This window comes from Micropterus salmoides, unplaced genomic scaffold (assembly GCF_014851395.1).
Source record: "Micropterus salmoides isolate LMB-PRFRI ecotype aquatic unplaced genomic scaffold, ASM1485139v1 Ms_hic_scaffold_17, whole genome shotgun sequence".
Lineage (NCBI taxonomy): Eukaryota > Metazoa > Chordata > Actinopteri > Centrarchiformes > Centrarchidae > Micropterus > Micropterus salmoides.
Genome location: NW_024040817.1, coordinates 21,810,031 through 21,825,405, shown reverse-complemented (window position 1 = coordinate 21,825,405; position 15,375 = coordinate 21,810,031). Strand labels below are relative to the sequence as shown.

At 39.7% G+C, this 15,375-nt stretch overlaps 1 protein-coding gene and 1 long non-coding RNA gene across 2 annotated transcripts; one reads left to right on the top strand and one right to left on the bottom strand.

Annotated features, from left to right (window-relative positions):
• Positions 1 to 450: 450 nt before the first annotated feature.
• Positions 451 to 890, bottom strand: LOC119907090. Its single transcript, XR_005445076.1, has 2 exons — positions 690 to 890; positions 451 to 589 (listed from the first exon to the last, which is right to left on the bottom strand). It is a non-coding gene; the product is annotated as an uncharacterized LOC119907090 (long non-coding RNA).
• A 10,855-nt stretch (positions 891 to 11,745) lies between these two features.
• On the top strand, positions 11,746 to 14,016 carry npy (neuropeptide Y). Its single transcript, XM_038724667.1, has 4 exons — positions 11,746 to 11,894; positions 12,169 to 12,356; positions 13,524 to 13,613; positions 13,695 to 14,016. The coding sequence occupies exons 2-4, from the start codon at positions 12,169 to 12,171 to the stop codon at positions 13,714 to 13,716; spliced, it is 300 nt and encodes a 99-aa protein (XP_038580595.1). The 5' UTR covers positions 11,746 to 11,894; the 3' UTR covers positions 13,717 to 14,016.
• The last annotated feature ends 1,359 nt before the right edge of the window (positions 14,017 to 15,375 follow it).

The window sequence follows — 15,375 nt, the reverse complement described above, 5'->3', positions numbered from 1 at the left end:
AAACAATTAACTGACAATATATTGATCCAATCAGAGGTTTGAGTGTGGGAATCCACTGGCAGCATTACTATGATAATTTCTGAGTTTGAAGTGTTGAAGTGTTTTTTTGTTGTCAACTTTTACGACATAACCTGAACAAATCACAGTTTGACACAGCCTTAATACATTTGAATACATAGTCAAGATGAAATAACGGTGGATTTATCACATTTGGAAGGAAAGCATGGTTAGGAAATCTTATCTGTGTTTTATGTGAGCTGCAAAAATTCCATGTATAAACTCACAGTTGTATCTGTGATGGTAAAAATAAGATATGAGATTAAACATGTAAAATCCAAGCTATTTTAGAATGAGTTTTAAACATTTTAAATTAAAATATAAAATACACATTTTGAAGTATTAGTGTTAAGGTTGGGTGGTGGTAGAACTCAGGTGCAAACACAGACCCGGTGAAGGTGTGAAAAAAGGGTTTATTCTTGAGAACAAAAAATAACTAGGCAAGGGTTGGGGAGGCCAGGCTGGGAAGCTAGAGAGCTTGTAGATCCAGGAGTGTGGCTGGCGAGGCAAGGGGGCACGAGGCAGCAGAGGTCTGGAAACAAAATGAAGAGACAAAAAACAGTTAGGAACAAACTTTAAGGCGAAGGCTTGAGTAGCCCGAGAATCGTCTGAATAGGCCAAACAACTGTTACCACGGATGGCAAAAAACAATCTAGCACTGGCCCTCCAGGAAGTTGGAGCTTAAGAGCACAGCGGTGATGAGTTGATCTGCTGCAGGTGTAGAGGAGAGCCAGGTGCCGAGCCAGCTACCACGCCCCCTGCACAGAGAGAACACACCTCCCAAGCAGCCATACAGCCCAAGCCGTAACAATTAGGTCATAAAGGCCAGTTCAACATAGCAATACAAAGTCATCTCTACCATAAAATTCCTTAGAGTCATGTTTTATGCACTAACCAACCTGTAGTTACTTTTATTTACAGCAGTTTTCTGGCAATGCCTTATATTTCCCTCTTGGTACACATTCCATAAACTGGTCAGTTTACTCATCTGAGGTTTGTGTGACTGATGTTTCTCTTTGTGAGAAAGCCGCCCACTCAACATGTCACCAAAATAACACCACAACCATGGAGCTGCGTGTTCAATGATGAGTGCAGTTTTTAATTTGCAGATAGATGTACTGTCTACGATTGATTAATCCCATTCCTCACGGCAGATCAGCAGTGATGAGAGTTGATTTAATCCAAGCAGTGAATGGAGATTGAAGCATGCCATGTTTTCTTCATTGGCGGCCCACTTTCCAACGTCTTTAACTAGGAAATAAAAAGAAACAGGGAACTAAATGAGGATTGACTCCCACTCAAATGTTTCCACTGGGTGGATGGCAAGTCAAACTGTATTAGCATCTAAACCAGTGCTGGCCAGTGCATCTCAAGTCACCTGTGTCATAATGTAAGCATTACATGAGGGAGCTTTGTTTGTGTGTTTATGTTTGCGTGTGTGTCGTTGAGCTGAACAGGTGTTCTCGAGGGAAAGAAAGTAGGGCTACGCCTGAAGGATGGCATGGATGCACCTGGGTCTCTGCAGCCGAGTGATGAGGAGGAAGCAAGTGGAAGGGATCCCATCTGAAAGCTGACCCTTAAGATTCAGTGTGTATCTACGATGGCCATGGTATCAGGTTGCCACAAGACAAAGTATGTACACACACATTCACACATTTGAATGTTTCCTCTTCGCTACTCAGAAGATCTTTGTTGACTGCTAGCATCCTTAAAAAAACACGACCTGTTTCTGCTTACTCCTGGACATTTCTTCTCATAGAGGGGTAGAATCAGTGGGTGGAGTGGGATGGGGGGGAGAGAGAGAGAGCGAAAAACCCAATTAATTTAAGAGGTAAAAGCTTGACACATTAGTCTGGCACAATTACAATTTGGGTAATTGGCTCTCCATAGAAACCCTGTTTAGGAGGCTACAGGTAATTTACTTTGGCCATTGGTTGAAATGAATGACTGCTAGACCTCTCTTATCCCCATGGAAACCACGCCCAGCTTGACTGACAGATCCGATACTACAAATCAGGAGGTAAGCACAGGAGATTAAATTGGCAATTACTGCGCAAGGAAACACTTAATTACCCCCATGACAGCAACGGTAGGCACAGACTGACTTAACTGGAGACGAAGAACACACTCCTCTCATTTCCCCCCAGACAGAGAAGAGAGGTAACAAAAACTCATGGGCGCAGGGAGACACAACAGACTGACAGGTACTGACAAATCACTTGAAACCCAACCAGATACTACTAAAAAATACAGGAAAATACAGCTTGAAATAAAATTTCCAAAATGCAAAAAAGAAGGACAAGAACATTTGTTATCAACCTCAGCGACAGTGCAGTACACTATATGTGCGTTCTCTAGGAAATGTGAAGTTGCCTTAACGTTGTCGAGTTGAATTATGGGTAACGTTTTGTTTATACTGCCATGTTGTGAGGATCTCGCTGCGATCCCGCTGCCTTCTATTTATGCACACACTGTAGGACTGATCTGTAAAATCATGTCTCCATTCATTTCTACTCGATATAACCAAATACTAAATATATCTGCCCACTGCAAGTAGAAAAACCTGCGTTTTTTTAAGAAGGTCCAGTGTTATAGCAAATAATTTTCATTATATTGTGACAGATTAAACCCACGGCCTAATAACATAGCTAAATGTTTTTGAAATTTTGGAATTTGGTTTGGTTTAATAATTGAACCAAAAAGAGGAGTGCCACCTTAACTCTACAAGTATGGCTGCTCTCGTAGATTGCCGGCTTATGAATGAGCAGCTTTTGTACCCAGCCACCGCAAAACTGTTCATGAGCTTCTAGTGATTTATAACTTTTAAACTCACAAAACATGTAGAAGTTGAATAGAGGTAGTGCATCTTGGTCTGTAATCCAGTCTTAGGCAGCCAGGTCATATGGATCTACGTTGTTTATGGTTATTAGTTTGTCCAAATACCATTTCTTGCAGTGACATTTCATTTCTCCTTGTAGGGTCCCTTTTCTTTTCCCTTCTCCTTCAGATTTTACCGAACAACTTTTCACATTCCCTATAGCCCATTTGGATGTTAATGCTAAAACAAATGGTCTGTGAGTCCATGAAATCTGTTGGCCTCAAAGTTCCTATCAGTGTGTCAAGTTGTGCGTCTAAGTGGTGCACAAACTTTTTCTGTCCCCTTTCAAAAGCTGAAAAAAGTTCAAGTTTACTACACGTAAACTGATTGAATTCTTATCAATCATTAACAATATTGGGGGAGCAACAAATGGAAAAGGTCCCAGTTGAATTTGATTGAAATAAAAGAAATTATTCAGGTCAGCACGATAGCATCAGCAAAATGTTGTTGTTTTTTATTTCCCTACATAAATCATGTCCATTCAACTTAGTTCCTCTCCATATTTTCCCCATGCCATCCGACCCCCAGTTTTAGAACCACCAGTCTAACCATTTGCTTTTATTCCTTCACAGTGATAATTATTGCCAAACTCTACAGTTCCCCTCAGTTCTATGGAACATTTCAGCATCTTCTAACTAATTGTTTTGGTTTTCCAGCTTGCAACTTTACTCTTTTAGTTCACTCTCAACACCTCTCATCAGGAATGTTTTCTGACGCAGCAAGAAGCTGCAGTTTTTAGCAAAATGCTTTTATACAGCCACTGTACACTACCTGCCCAACACCAAATGGCAGGCAGTAGAAGTTAGTGGCTAACAATTAAACATAGTGAAACACACCAACTTAAAGTGATGTGTTAATTTAAGCTACTTTCAAACATCATCAACACAGATTTTCACTGTTTCTCTATGTATTTCTCCTTTGATTATCAGTCAATTTAAAACAGATCTTACTCATACAAAATACAGCTTGTTCTGTTTCTAAGAAGAACAAAAAACCCATCACAATCTCCTAAAAGTGAAGCACAATCCTACGTATGTCTTTGACGCATTGGACGTGTGTGTGTTGCCTCTCTTTTGTGGTTGAATCAGTGGGAAATTGACAGTGCAGCAACTTCATAGAGGCTCTGCTTCAATTCCCTCCTGTGTCGACAGGCTTGGGGAGGAGGATGGAGAGCGAGTCGTGAGAAATGGATTTAGCTTTTTTTCACAAAGCATATTGATAATGAACAGAAGGGGATGTTGTATTGCTGGGTTAAATCAATTGTAATGTTTGACCAAGAGAAGTGTGTTTAAACACATGCAGCCAAACACACACACTCACACATTAGTGCATAATACCATAAACACATACATGGCATGCTGTATGTTTGACAAAAAGAAATTAGTTTTAATAATTTATGTTTGTATAGTGCAGCGATATCAGTACCAATTAGCAATAGGGTACTTGTAAAGGGTCTATAAGTTGACATATTGTAAAAGGACAAGGGTTGCCATGTTAAAATAAGCCGTTATAAATGTAAGGAAGTTTTGGTGGGTCAAACAATCCATAAGACAGCGTCTGTGTACTTAATTCAAGAGCCAGCCCAAAAGACAACAGGGGATACACCAAAGAGATGGATCCATCAATTACCCATAAAGGCTGGACTTAGTTACTTGCCTTGGATCGAAAGGAGTTGGTGTTAGTCCCAAAGGGACTTATTCACAAAAGTCATTTTGTTTATCCGCCCCATAGGCTATAGTAATATAAAAACTGTACAACTGTAAGCTAACTAGCAATGGATCCACGGGTCATGTCTATGGCAGTGTGCTTGTGTGTTGATTTAACTTATTTCTCTCTAGTCTCTCTGTCCTCCCGCCTCTGTATGTTCATGAAGGCGGTTCATAAAGCCCCTGGGATTCCCGTCTTGGTGTCAAATCAAGCCATCCCCAGGCCAATTCTAATCATATCTTTCAGTTGACTTTATGTGCAGTTGCACCGCCTCTAAACTTCACTTCACACTCTGTCTGAACACACAGTAAAATGCTCCTTAATTACACAAACATGATATAACTTAATAAGTGAGCTTTAGTATGTTGGTAGGCAGATTTTGTTATTGATTTTGTTTGTTACGCTTAGACCAGACAGGATCAGGCTAGATGTTTCCCTGTTTCCAGTCTTTGTGCTAAACTAAGCTGACCGACTGCTGACTAGTAGCTTTAACAGACACATTTACGAGTGGGATTGATCTTCTTAATTAATAATTGGCAAGAAAGAGAGCAATTATAGCAATATTTCCTAAAACCTTTGATTTAAAATGTTTTAAACGTTGTGCCTACTATGTCAAGCCAAAAAATTATGACCCAAGATTACGGTTTAAATACTTCTTGTCTCAAGACTCATCTTTTACCTGGTCTTAATTTAAAGAGTCTTAAACACAGTACAATTGCTTATCAGTAAGTATTAATACATTTAGTTAGAATCACCATTTACAACTCGAACACCCTTAGAGCTATTCCTTATAACAATATTGCGCTTGTTATTAAAATTTATCTGTAGTTGCTGCTTTAGTGTGAGTGTTATGTGCTCCTTGTGAGTATGTCCTTGTGTGTAACTGCTTGTGCTCACAGAAATTCAGCATTATGCACCCTTCTACCAGCTACCTGAATAATAACATTAACTCTGGAAATGCCTTTAATTTGCAGAATACGTATTTGGACACACTCAATGGCTGATTGACAGCCATGTGGAAAAATATGTTCTTTCATGAATGCAGCACACTCTTGAGAACTGACACTTGCAACTGCTTTCTAATGCATTCGCTGGACTGCTTAAATCATACATTTCCCCTCCATTATCAGGCTCCCCGTGGGTGAAGCCTGCATCTAGCAGGCATCTAATATGCTGGTAATAAATTTAACCTGGCTGCACCTCTTCAGACCTATATGCTAAATGGCTGTGAAAGTGTGGTAAAAAATATATTCAGCAGACATATTAAAATGAAATTAACCACAACAGTAACATGATTTGGGCATTGTGGCTTTTCTTAATAGGTGTTTAAGGTATTTATTTTGTCTTCATACTGCATAATGTAGATTCAGGTCTGCTACTTAAATCAGACCTGTAATATTTAGACACCACATCCAGCATAACCTCTAAGGATAGTAACACTGATTTTGTAGTTTATAATTGTATTTACAATACATAGTAATCAGTTATTGTTTAGTGGAGGAAGTTATTGGCTTGAAAGTGTTCTCAACTCATTAGATTAATAAAAAAAAAAAAGAAAATATCCTATTGCAAGATATATCATAAAATTAAAACATAAATGTTATATAGGTAAAAATCAAAATCAAATGTGAATACACAGCACTTGTTATAATACTGATAGACATGATTGATTAGCATCTGAATTTCTGTCTATTGATATTTAATGTCTTTGGCATTCACATATACATGCAGACCTCCTGACAGTACCCTGACACATTGAGACTACTGTGGTCTCACGTAGGTCACAACTGTTATTAAACTAAAGTTTAGCGCCTTTTGGCATGGTTATAACTTTCATCAGGTTTCCTTATATCAAGGCTCAGGACTCTGACCTGCACACCTGAGCCGAACCAACCCGTCACAGCTTGGTGGCTTGACCTTCTGTTCATCTGTCAATCAAAAGACCTTATATGATATTTCGCTTGACATGACGTTTGTGCTGCTTTCACCCCAGGAGCAGATGTGGCAGAGACACATTTATACACACACAGACAAACACTGAGAGGTGAGGTAAAGGCAGGTAAATTAAAACACTAAAGACTAGATAGGGTGACACTTAAAGCAGTGGGGGTTTAATTGGAGCAATAGAAGAACAAGTGAGGAAAACGACAAAGGACATCATTCCTTGTTATTTCCTCATTGAGTAGTTGTCAGTATTGTACTTACTCTGAACTGAAAGTGGAGAAAAGCTTGTGTTCGCCGAGATGTTATATGGTTCAGTAATTGCTTGCAAAGGCTGTCAATTAATGTCAACGCCAGAACAAAGAAGCAAAATTTGGGGACATGCTTCTTTGAAGAGTTGATAGCTAACGGCTCAGTGAAGTAAATAGCAGAAATGATGAACTTCGACCAATTCTGTGAAAGCAAGCCAATTATTGTTACGGCATTTATGAAAATTACATTAAAATATATTTATTTTTTATTCAATTTAACTTAATGCAACATACTGTAGCAAAATTTGGTAATCACATTGTTTTGGTAGATTTAATCAATGACAAACAACCTTAAAATAAAACAAACAACCGCCAATATTAACCTAATATCAGGATCTCTTTATTGAAATCACCTTCAGTTTGATGCTGCAACCCACGTAGCCAAGGGGGCTGCCGATGCTCTATCTAAGTAATAGTAGTGTTTGCTTACCAGAAGTAACAGATTGTCACCATGGCACAATAGTGTAGTCAAAAGCAGCAATTTAGATGTCAGATGTGTGTGTAAAAGTGGTGTAATAGCCAAGAAAGCACCAAAGCTGTATGTGTTATTGTCTTTTTCCATATGTCTTCCCAGTGCATTTGCATGCTACTGCCTGATAGTGAAGAAGCAGGCAGCCTGCTTGTCAGTATTTCCGTTTTCAGTTGTACACACTGTAAATCTGAAAAGTGTGATTCACAGCAGCGGAAAATTACAGGCCTTTTCATCTTAACAAATCTTGAGAGATAAGTTATTGTCCAAAATAGGGGGCTGATGAGAGGAGGGGACAACACATTTGCATTTAAACAGCTCGCTCTCCAAAGGACTCATTCTCCACAGAAATTATTTCTGATAACAACAAGCCAAGCTCCAAGAAATTCTCTTATACAGCATATACTGCAGGTGCTACATTTAGAGCAGCAATATATCATTGTTACATTAATTGCTGGTATGCTGATTTGTCTAATTAGCGTAAACAACCGGGAATGTACTGGAGATGATTGGTAGCTATCTTGCTAATAGCACTGATATTATTAGCACTGAAACTGATCAAAATGAATGACCATATTTCGCCCAGTCACGTTGCAATTTGTCTCCCCTTGAGTTGGAAGAATAGCGCCCTCTTTTGTGCCCCACAGACATCCAGCAGATTTCTTCCCAAATCTGAGCTGGTTGTCAGAGCCATTTTAATTATGAAACATGTTGTAAATATTTAATGAAGAATAGAAAACTGGCTGAGACTGATACCACCCCAAGCATGGACTAATCCACTATATGTGTCGTGATAGCTTAACTCAGAATAAAGCTGCAAACAAGCAAAGAAGATGTCTAAGGGCAAACATCTTCCAGCTGCGTGGTCCTAGGTTGATTTTGTTGATTACCTCTTATTACGGTTTGTTGTTTGAAGATTTTAACATACACTTTGAAAGATAAGACTGCCATTATTCTGTATTGTTCTTACTGTCCACAAATTCAAGGCCAAAACCAACAGTGTGCTAATCCGTCTTTTAAAAATTCCTGACTTCTCTACCCTGTATTTAGGAACTCAGCCACAAGCCCATTTGTTCCTGCTGAAGATGTAAATCCTTAAAAACAGGTCACAAATATTCACTCAATCATTTCGAAATCAGCCAGGCACATTAGTCTTCAGCAAATGTTCCTTAATTAGGAGTAAATTGTGTATTTGTTGGGGACTATTTTCAGCTGTGGATTAATACATTTGTTGCATTAGTGATGTATGTGGGATTGTGTCTCACTGACATGTTTTTAACGTTTTTTGGAACAATGAGCTCTGTTTCACAGAGTAGCAAGCCACTGGATGTCACGTTATGAAAGCACAGACAATACTTGTCATTTGGATAAACTCATTGTTGGTTTTGGTCTTTTCATGGGATTTTTTTGACAGCTAGAAAAATATTGAATATCAGCAGCCTTATCCTTTTTAACCCACCTTAAGCCACTGAGAGCTCACAGTGTTCCGCAGCAGTGCCGAGGCTGTGGTATGAATGTGGTGATTCGCTGATGTTAAGTTGCATCACCTTCCCTTAAAATTCTGTCAGTCAGCAGATGCAACACTCACATGAGGCGATGTGTTTCTGTGTTCATGATGTGTTTCATTTTCCTGAAGTTTAACTATCTACTAGGCTTCTTTTCTTACTGTTATGTATCCTTGTATCCTTGCCACCAGCTCCTGGTGGCAAGGATACATGCTGTTTATAAGGCTTAAGTGCAACCATAAAGACATAGATTGGTCTGTGTGTATCTTAATATCATTAATTCAATTTCACTTTGTATAGTCAAAAGCATATTTAGTGTGGGATCAGTTCATTATGTTGTTAACATTTTGTTCCACCCATGGTTGAGATCAAGGGCGAGCAAGGGCTATAAGAGTAAACTGAAATAAATGTCACTTTGGTGGAACCCTTTTGAGTCTATTCAGCTGGAAGCATTAGGGAAAGGGTAGACTCTGGCCATGAAGAAATACACATTGTCTGCAACAGCTTTTAAGTGACACTCAGCAGGTACTGAGGAGCCCAAGAAAACATTCCCCAACCATTACACCTGCAGCAGTCTGTACTGTTGACCCCAGACATTATAGATCTATAGATTTATGTTGTTTATGCTAGATTCTGTCTGTATCTTCAACATAGAAAAACAGATCTGTCAGGCTATTTTCACTTCTTAGTCTTTAGCCATGCTAGCGGCATGGCAGTGGCAGTCAGTTGGTCGTTCCATCACTTTGGGTACATTATGTTTGCCAGAGTATGAATCCTACAGCCTTTGGTGATCCCTTGACTTTTCCTCTAGTGCCACCATAAAGTTGACAGGTGTAGTTTTGAGTGAAATGTCTCAACATCTATAGGTTGGATAGTTATGAAATTTACACATAGGCCTATCTATGTTCCCCCTTTGGATGAATTGTTTAACTTTCGTGATCACTTAACTTTTTATCTAATGCCATTAGCTGGTCAAAATTTGATTTAAATATTGATTTATAACCAAATACCTGCAAAATGAAGGACATTGCCATCAGCCTCAGCTGTTTAACGCTATTTAGCAAATGTTATCACGCTAAACTAAAATGGTGAACATGGTAAACATTATAGCCTTCCTGCTTAACATCAGCATTTGTCTATATTTAGTAGAGTCATTTTAAACATGTTGCCAAGCTAGCATTAGAATTTAGTCCAATACACCACCACCATTGGAAGTAGCCTGTTAGTACAGCCTCACAAAGCTGCTAGGATGACTGAAGACTCCCAGTGTTGTTTGTTATTTAGCTGACAAGAGTGTAACCCAACGTGGCGTCTTCTATTTTAGCCTGCCTGCTTCAAGGATCGATGAGTAGAAGATGCACATTCGGTCATCAGATCTTAAGACGTCACCTGTGCCTATGAAACCAGAGGCGCTGTATCTATCCCCTAATGATCATATTGAATTTAAAGTCACTTTACCAAGTCTTATGTTTAAGCAAACATTAACTGACCTCTCTCTTTGTCCATGTGCTTTTACATCTGCTTCATTCACATGTCACACACTTCCGTAGGCTCAAGCTGTTTGCTTAAAAAAGGTGTTATACCTATTCAAGTAAGTCACTGAGTGTGTGTGTACTCCCTGAAGAGGACTATAAGTACTCATTCCTGTCTGTGATTATCATGATTCGGTCATGACTTTGTGCTCCACGTTTTCTCATTTGTGCCTCATTCCTCATCTCCCTCTTAGCATCCTGTGTTATACAAAAAGCCCTTAACACATCCTCTGCGCAACTTAAAAAGCAGCACTGCTGAAGAATACTGATTTTGATAGATTATATGGCTGCGAGCTGGTATACAAAAGGATTATGAATGGGAGGTAAATGAAGCACTTAGTGATACAGATTCATTTGAAGTGCTATTTGGGTTTTCTTATTAAGTGGGTTTCTTGGAGATTGGGCCCTTCTTTGACTGACGTGTCTCGATATTCACATTTAAGCATTTTATTCACGTTGAGTGTCCCAGTCTCTCTTCCCATCTGATAGAGTGAACAGCAAATCCAAAATTAGTGGACTGATTCAGTCACACAGCGTATCAAAGAAGGGTTCGTATACATGTGAGTCTGTTTGAGATCTTTTTATTCCAGATCACCCGAAGCGTCGTCATGAGCTTCTTTTGGTGAGGAGCCCGGCTATAGAAGATGCATTTGAAATTAGCCCATAGTGTCACATTACTGCCATTCTTTAGTGACTTCAGATGGAATTATTGATCTCATTATGCAGAAGAATCATTACTTGATTGGGAAAACATTTATCACCTTCTTCCCCATAGAGAAGCCTCATAAACACCAAAACATCACACTCAGCACGTGTGTATCAATCTGTCTGACAGTGTGTTTGCACAGTTATTAAGAGGGTGGCATGTGTGGCACATTTGCCACATTGTTGGCGCATTTGCCAGAGATGTGGCAAAAGTGTGTGTAATGTGCCTGTTCATATACACACATGCATTTGAGACATAGAACATGTAGAGTGTGTTACATTAACAACAAAGGAACTTCCAAAGGGAGTATAAGATGCTCAGTTGTGGCTTTGTAGTGAATATATCATACTTAATATAATGTTATTAGGCTACTATAATATCCATGTAACATTCCTATAGGGACATTCGTTTTTTGGTTGGTATCCTAAAATGTGATTAGCAGTTGTATTGGCCACTTTAAAACCTTAAAAAAAACACACTTCATCCCCAATCCTGCCTGGTCTCAGTAGAAACAAGGCATATCAACTCACTCTATTTTTCGTTTTGCATTGTTATATTACGGGTTTAAATTAATAGAAACATCTTTTTAAAAACACACTAATGACAGCATCACCAGTGACGTTTACATGAAGAAAGGCTGAGCCTTGCGCTAAACGGAGCGCAGCTCTGACGCGTTTTTCTGCAGCGCTCTGGCGCACACAGATATAAAACCCACCGCGCACCAAACGCCCGGAGTAGAAGAGAGCCACAGGACAGCGCGCAAATCTCCCTTTGACTCTCTGGGAAATGTAAGTACCTTGATACGATTTACAAAAACCTTGACATGAAACTTATTTAAAGTCTCTCGACATGACTGGTGATGATTGTCTGCTGGTTATGCAGTTGCAAAAGTACTGGCTTTTGGAAATCTGTCACTAATAATAATGTTTGCATGGTTTTACACCCAGACTATAAATGTATTCCTCAAGAAGTTGAACAGTGATCAATCTCAATAAACCGCATTTTTAAGGAAATTCAAAGCAGAGTGGGTGTCCAGTAACAGTTTTTACTTTTCCCGGTCAGATGCATCCCAACTTTGTGAGCTGGCTGGGGACTCTGGGGTTCCTGCTTTGGGCGCTGCTGTGCCTGGGCGCCCTAACGGAGGGATACCCAGTGAAACCGGAGAACCCCGGGGAGGATGCTCCGGCGGACGAGCTAGCCAAGTACTACTCAGCCCTGAGACACTACATCAATCTCATCACAAGACAGAGGTAGGCGACTACCTCTTTGCAGGAACAGAACAGAATATAGAAAGCTTATTAACAGAGCTGGAGTTTTGGTTTAAGGTTTAAACTGATATCATGGAGGACTTTGTAATAGTTTTTCTGCATAAATGACGCAAGAAATAATAATATAGTAATATTTGTCTAATGGCTGGTAGCTTACCAATATTATTCTATTCTATTTCATTCTGTCCATTTCTACAAATGTGTAACCACATTTATAGTGAATAATTAATATAATGAGATGACTACTATCAGATAAAACATGCATACAAGTTCAATGGTGCTTCAGTAATTCTTCCAGTTTAAGCCGTTTTCTCCTGTAGCCCTAAATACAAAAGTAGGAATACAGGATTTTATTTTTGTTTATCATCGTGGCTGGAAGTTCACAGGTTCCACAAAAAAAATTATATATTTCATAGGAAAAAATATTCAATTTTCTTCTGTTTCTCTGCTATCATCCAACAAGTCAACAATGGTCTTCCTCAATATTTGGTATTTTCTCAACATTTCTATCTTCGATTAGAGCCATGACATAGGTTAGTAATCTGACAATAGAACATTTTGACATCAAACAAACAAAACCTAGTCCACGTTAAGTTTTGCCTTTTGGATCTGCCAGTCTAAGACTTGCAGGTCTGGCTGTAGCTTCTTGTTACAAAGAAGGAGACACCTGCTGCCCATTTACCACCTAAAAAAAATCTGAGAAGAAATGATTGCCACGGCCAGCATGCTGTGTCAAATCACCCACAATTTTGAGCTTTCTTCTGAATGTCAGGGGCTTGGACGCCGCTGCAGGCGTTTAGCCACCCAGGGGGACAAGCGTGCCAGCATTGCTTATCATCTGAGACACAGAAAAGGAAATATGACCACCTGCAATGCAACTTCAGTCTGCTCCTGCAGGGTCTGACTGTGTTCAGCCTTCCCTGAGCTTATAATTGGACATATGACATGAGGACATGCAGAGTAATAGTTCAGTTATTTATTTGCCTGTGCTCAATTCAGCCAAGGTCTCTCTCTTTCTCTGTGATGTTTCACTTAACAACCAAAAGGTCTAAGTTAGTGTTACGCCCTTTAAATTTCCCCTCAGCTTGACAAATCATCATCCCTTTGCCTGCCTGTCTGTCTGTCTGTCTGTCTCTTTGTGTGTCTCAGGTATGGAAAGAGGTCTAGTCCTGAGATTCTGGACACACTGGTCTCAGAGCTGCTGCTGAAGGAAACCACAGACACGCTTCCACAGTCAAGGTGCGTGTAAGACTGTTAGTGTACTGAATTGCTCTAACTCTCATAGGAAGCTGACCTCAGCTTTTTCTTCTCTCTTACCAGATATGACCCATCATTGTGGTGATGCTGTCATCAGTGTTGGCTCCACCTCACTGCTGCCCGCCACCGCTGACATTCTGACCTGATCTCTTATGCCATACCCTACAACAAATGACCACCCTGCCTCTGCCCCTTTAACCTGTATGAGCCCCCATATTCAACCCCGCCTCCTTACCCATCAGTTACACTCTGCTTATAGTATGTGCCATAAAATTGTAAATAGTTTATTCAGAGTTATCGTCTGTGGAACCTAAAAGTAAAGTGGAGGAGGGCATGTTGATTGCATTGTATAATTGTGCTATTAAAGATTAATTGTGTGAAGAAATGTATTTTTTGCATCCATTTGATATGCTAAAAGTTTCATGTTATCTAATATTTGTTTTCAAAATGTACGTATTGAGCACATTCGGGGGATGAATTGAGAAATTTTGGACTTGCTGTGGCACACCTTGCCTCCCAGCTGAAATCCATCCCTCTAGCAGCTAATGTATCTCTGTGACACTGGATAAGGGGGCACGTGCATGAGTCCATTTAAACAGGGTCTAACGAGTATGAATGGTCCAGTAAAAGCTTGCATGGTCAGAAAAAAATCAGTTAATTTGAAGCTGACAATTTTGTAGGTAATGGCGCTCTCTTGTGGCCATATGGATGAGCACCTACGCTGAAAGTAAATGAAGGGAGAAATGGCATTTCCAGGAGCATTATTGCAATTATTCGAGTGGTTAGCCTACCGCAACCTGACATCTAACCAGCCCGCAGAGCACAAATCAAGCAGTTAAGAGGCACTGTAGACACACAGTCTGTAATGGGAATGAGATATATACCCAAAGGGCAAAAACACATTCAGAGGGACACTTCTGAATGAATTCTTGGTATTCGTGTGGTGTTGGCAACATTTTAACCGAAGTGTGGGACCCATTTAACCATTAGCAAGATACTAACACCTGGCCATTGCCCGACACTGAACCATGAATTGAAAACTTGAATATAATAATAGAAATATTAGCCGCTTCGTCGCTCTCTCACCCTGCAATCTAAAGGCGTGGGTTGTGTGTGTAGAGTAGCCTACATAAAAGCAGTCTAGAGCATAAATGAATTGGGACACTAGACCTACATGGTTGCCTAAACAGTGGGACCTAACATTTTAACCTAAAATCCCCATTTAATCTGTAAATGTGAAATGTCATCCCATTAATTGAGTTGGCAGGCAAAGTCGTTTGCCCAGCCTGCTGCTAACCGTCCCAATGGCTAGCTATTGTTTGGGTGGTCAATACTACCACAGGGTACTATCACGTTTATGTTACTCAAAATGTGCATTTTGAGCGGCCATTCTTAATATAGGCTACCTACTTTAAAATCTGTCTTGGTATTAGCATGTGGCTGTGTGTAGGCTGGCCTAAAATAGCCTATTTTTTTTTTGTCAAAACGAGTAAACAATCTTATACTTTTTAAGATATAGGCCTATAGTTTATATAGCCTATTATTATGGCTTCATATAAGTACAGCGCCCTGGGCCTTATACTTTTATGTTGCAGCCTACTTCAATATCCATAGTCTTCATGATGCAGTTGTCTATTTATGTGAGTGGACGAGTGTATGACATTGTGAAAAAAAGAAAATAATATGCTACAATGAATTCACTTAGCGAGGGTTGTACCTCAGCTGCCATTGGTAGATGTTGTAT

Coding starts and splice junctions, on each gene's coding strand:
- npy (XM_038724667.1), top strand. CDS start 12,169: ATGCATCCCAACTTTGTGAGCTGGCTGGGGACTCTGGGGTTCCTGCTT. Junction 12,357..13,523: donor AATCTCATCACAAGACAGAG/GTAGGCGACTAC, acceptor TGTGTGTCTCAG/GTATGGAAAGAGGTCTAGTC. Junction 13,614..13,694: donor GACACGCTTCCACAGTCAAG/GTGCGTGTAAGA, acceptor CTCTCTTACCAG/ATATGACCCATCATTGTGGT.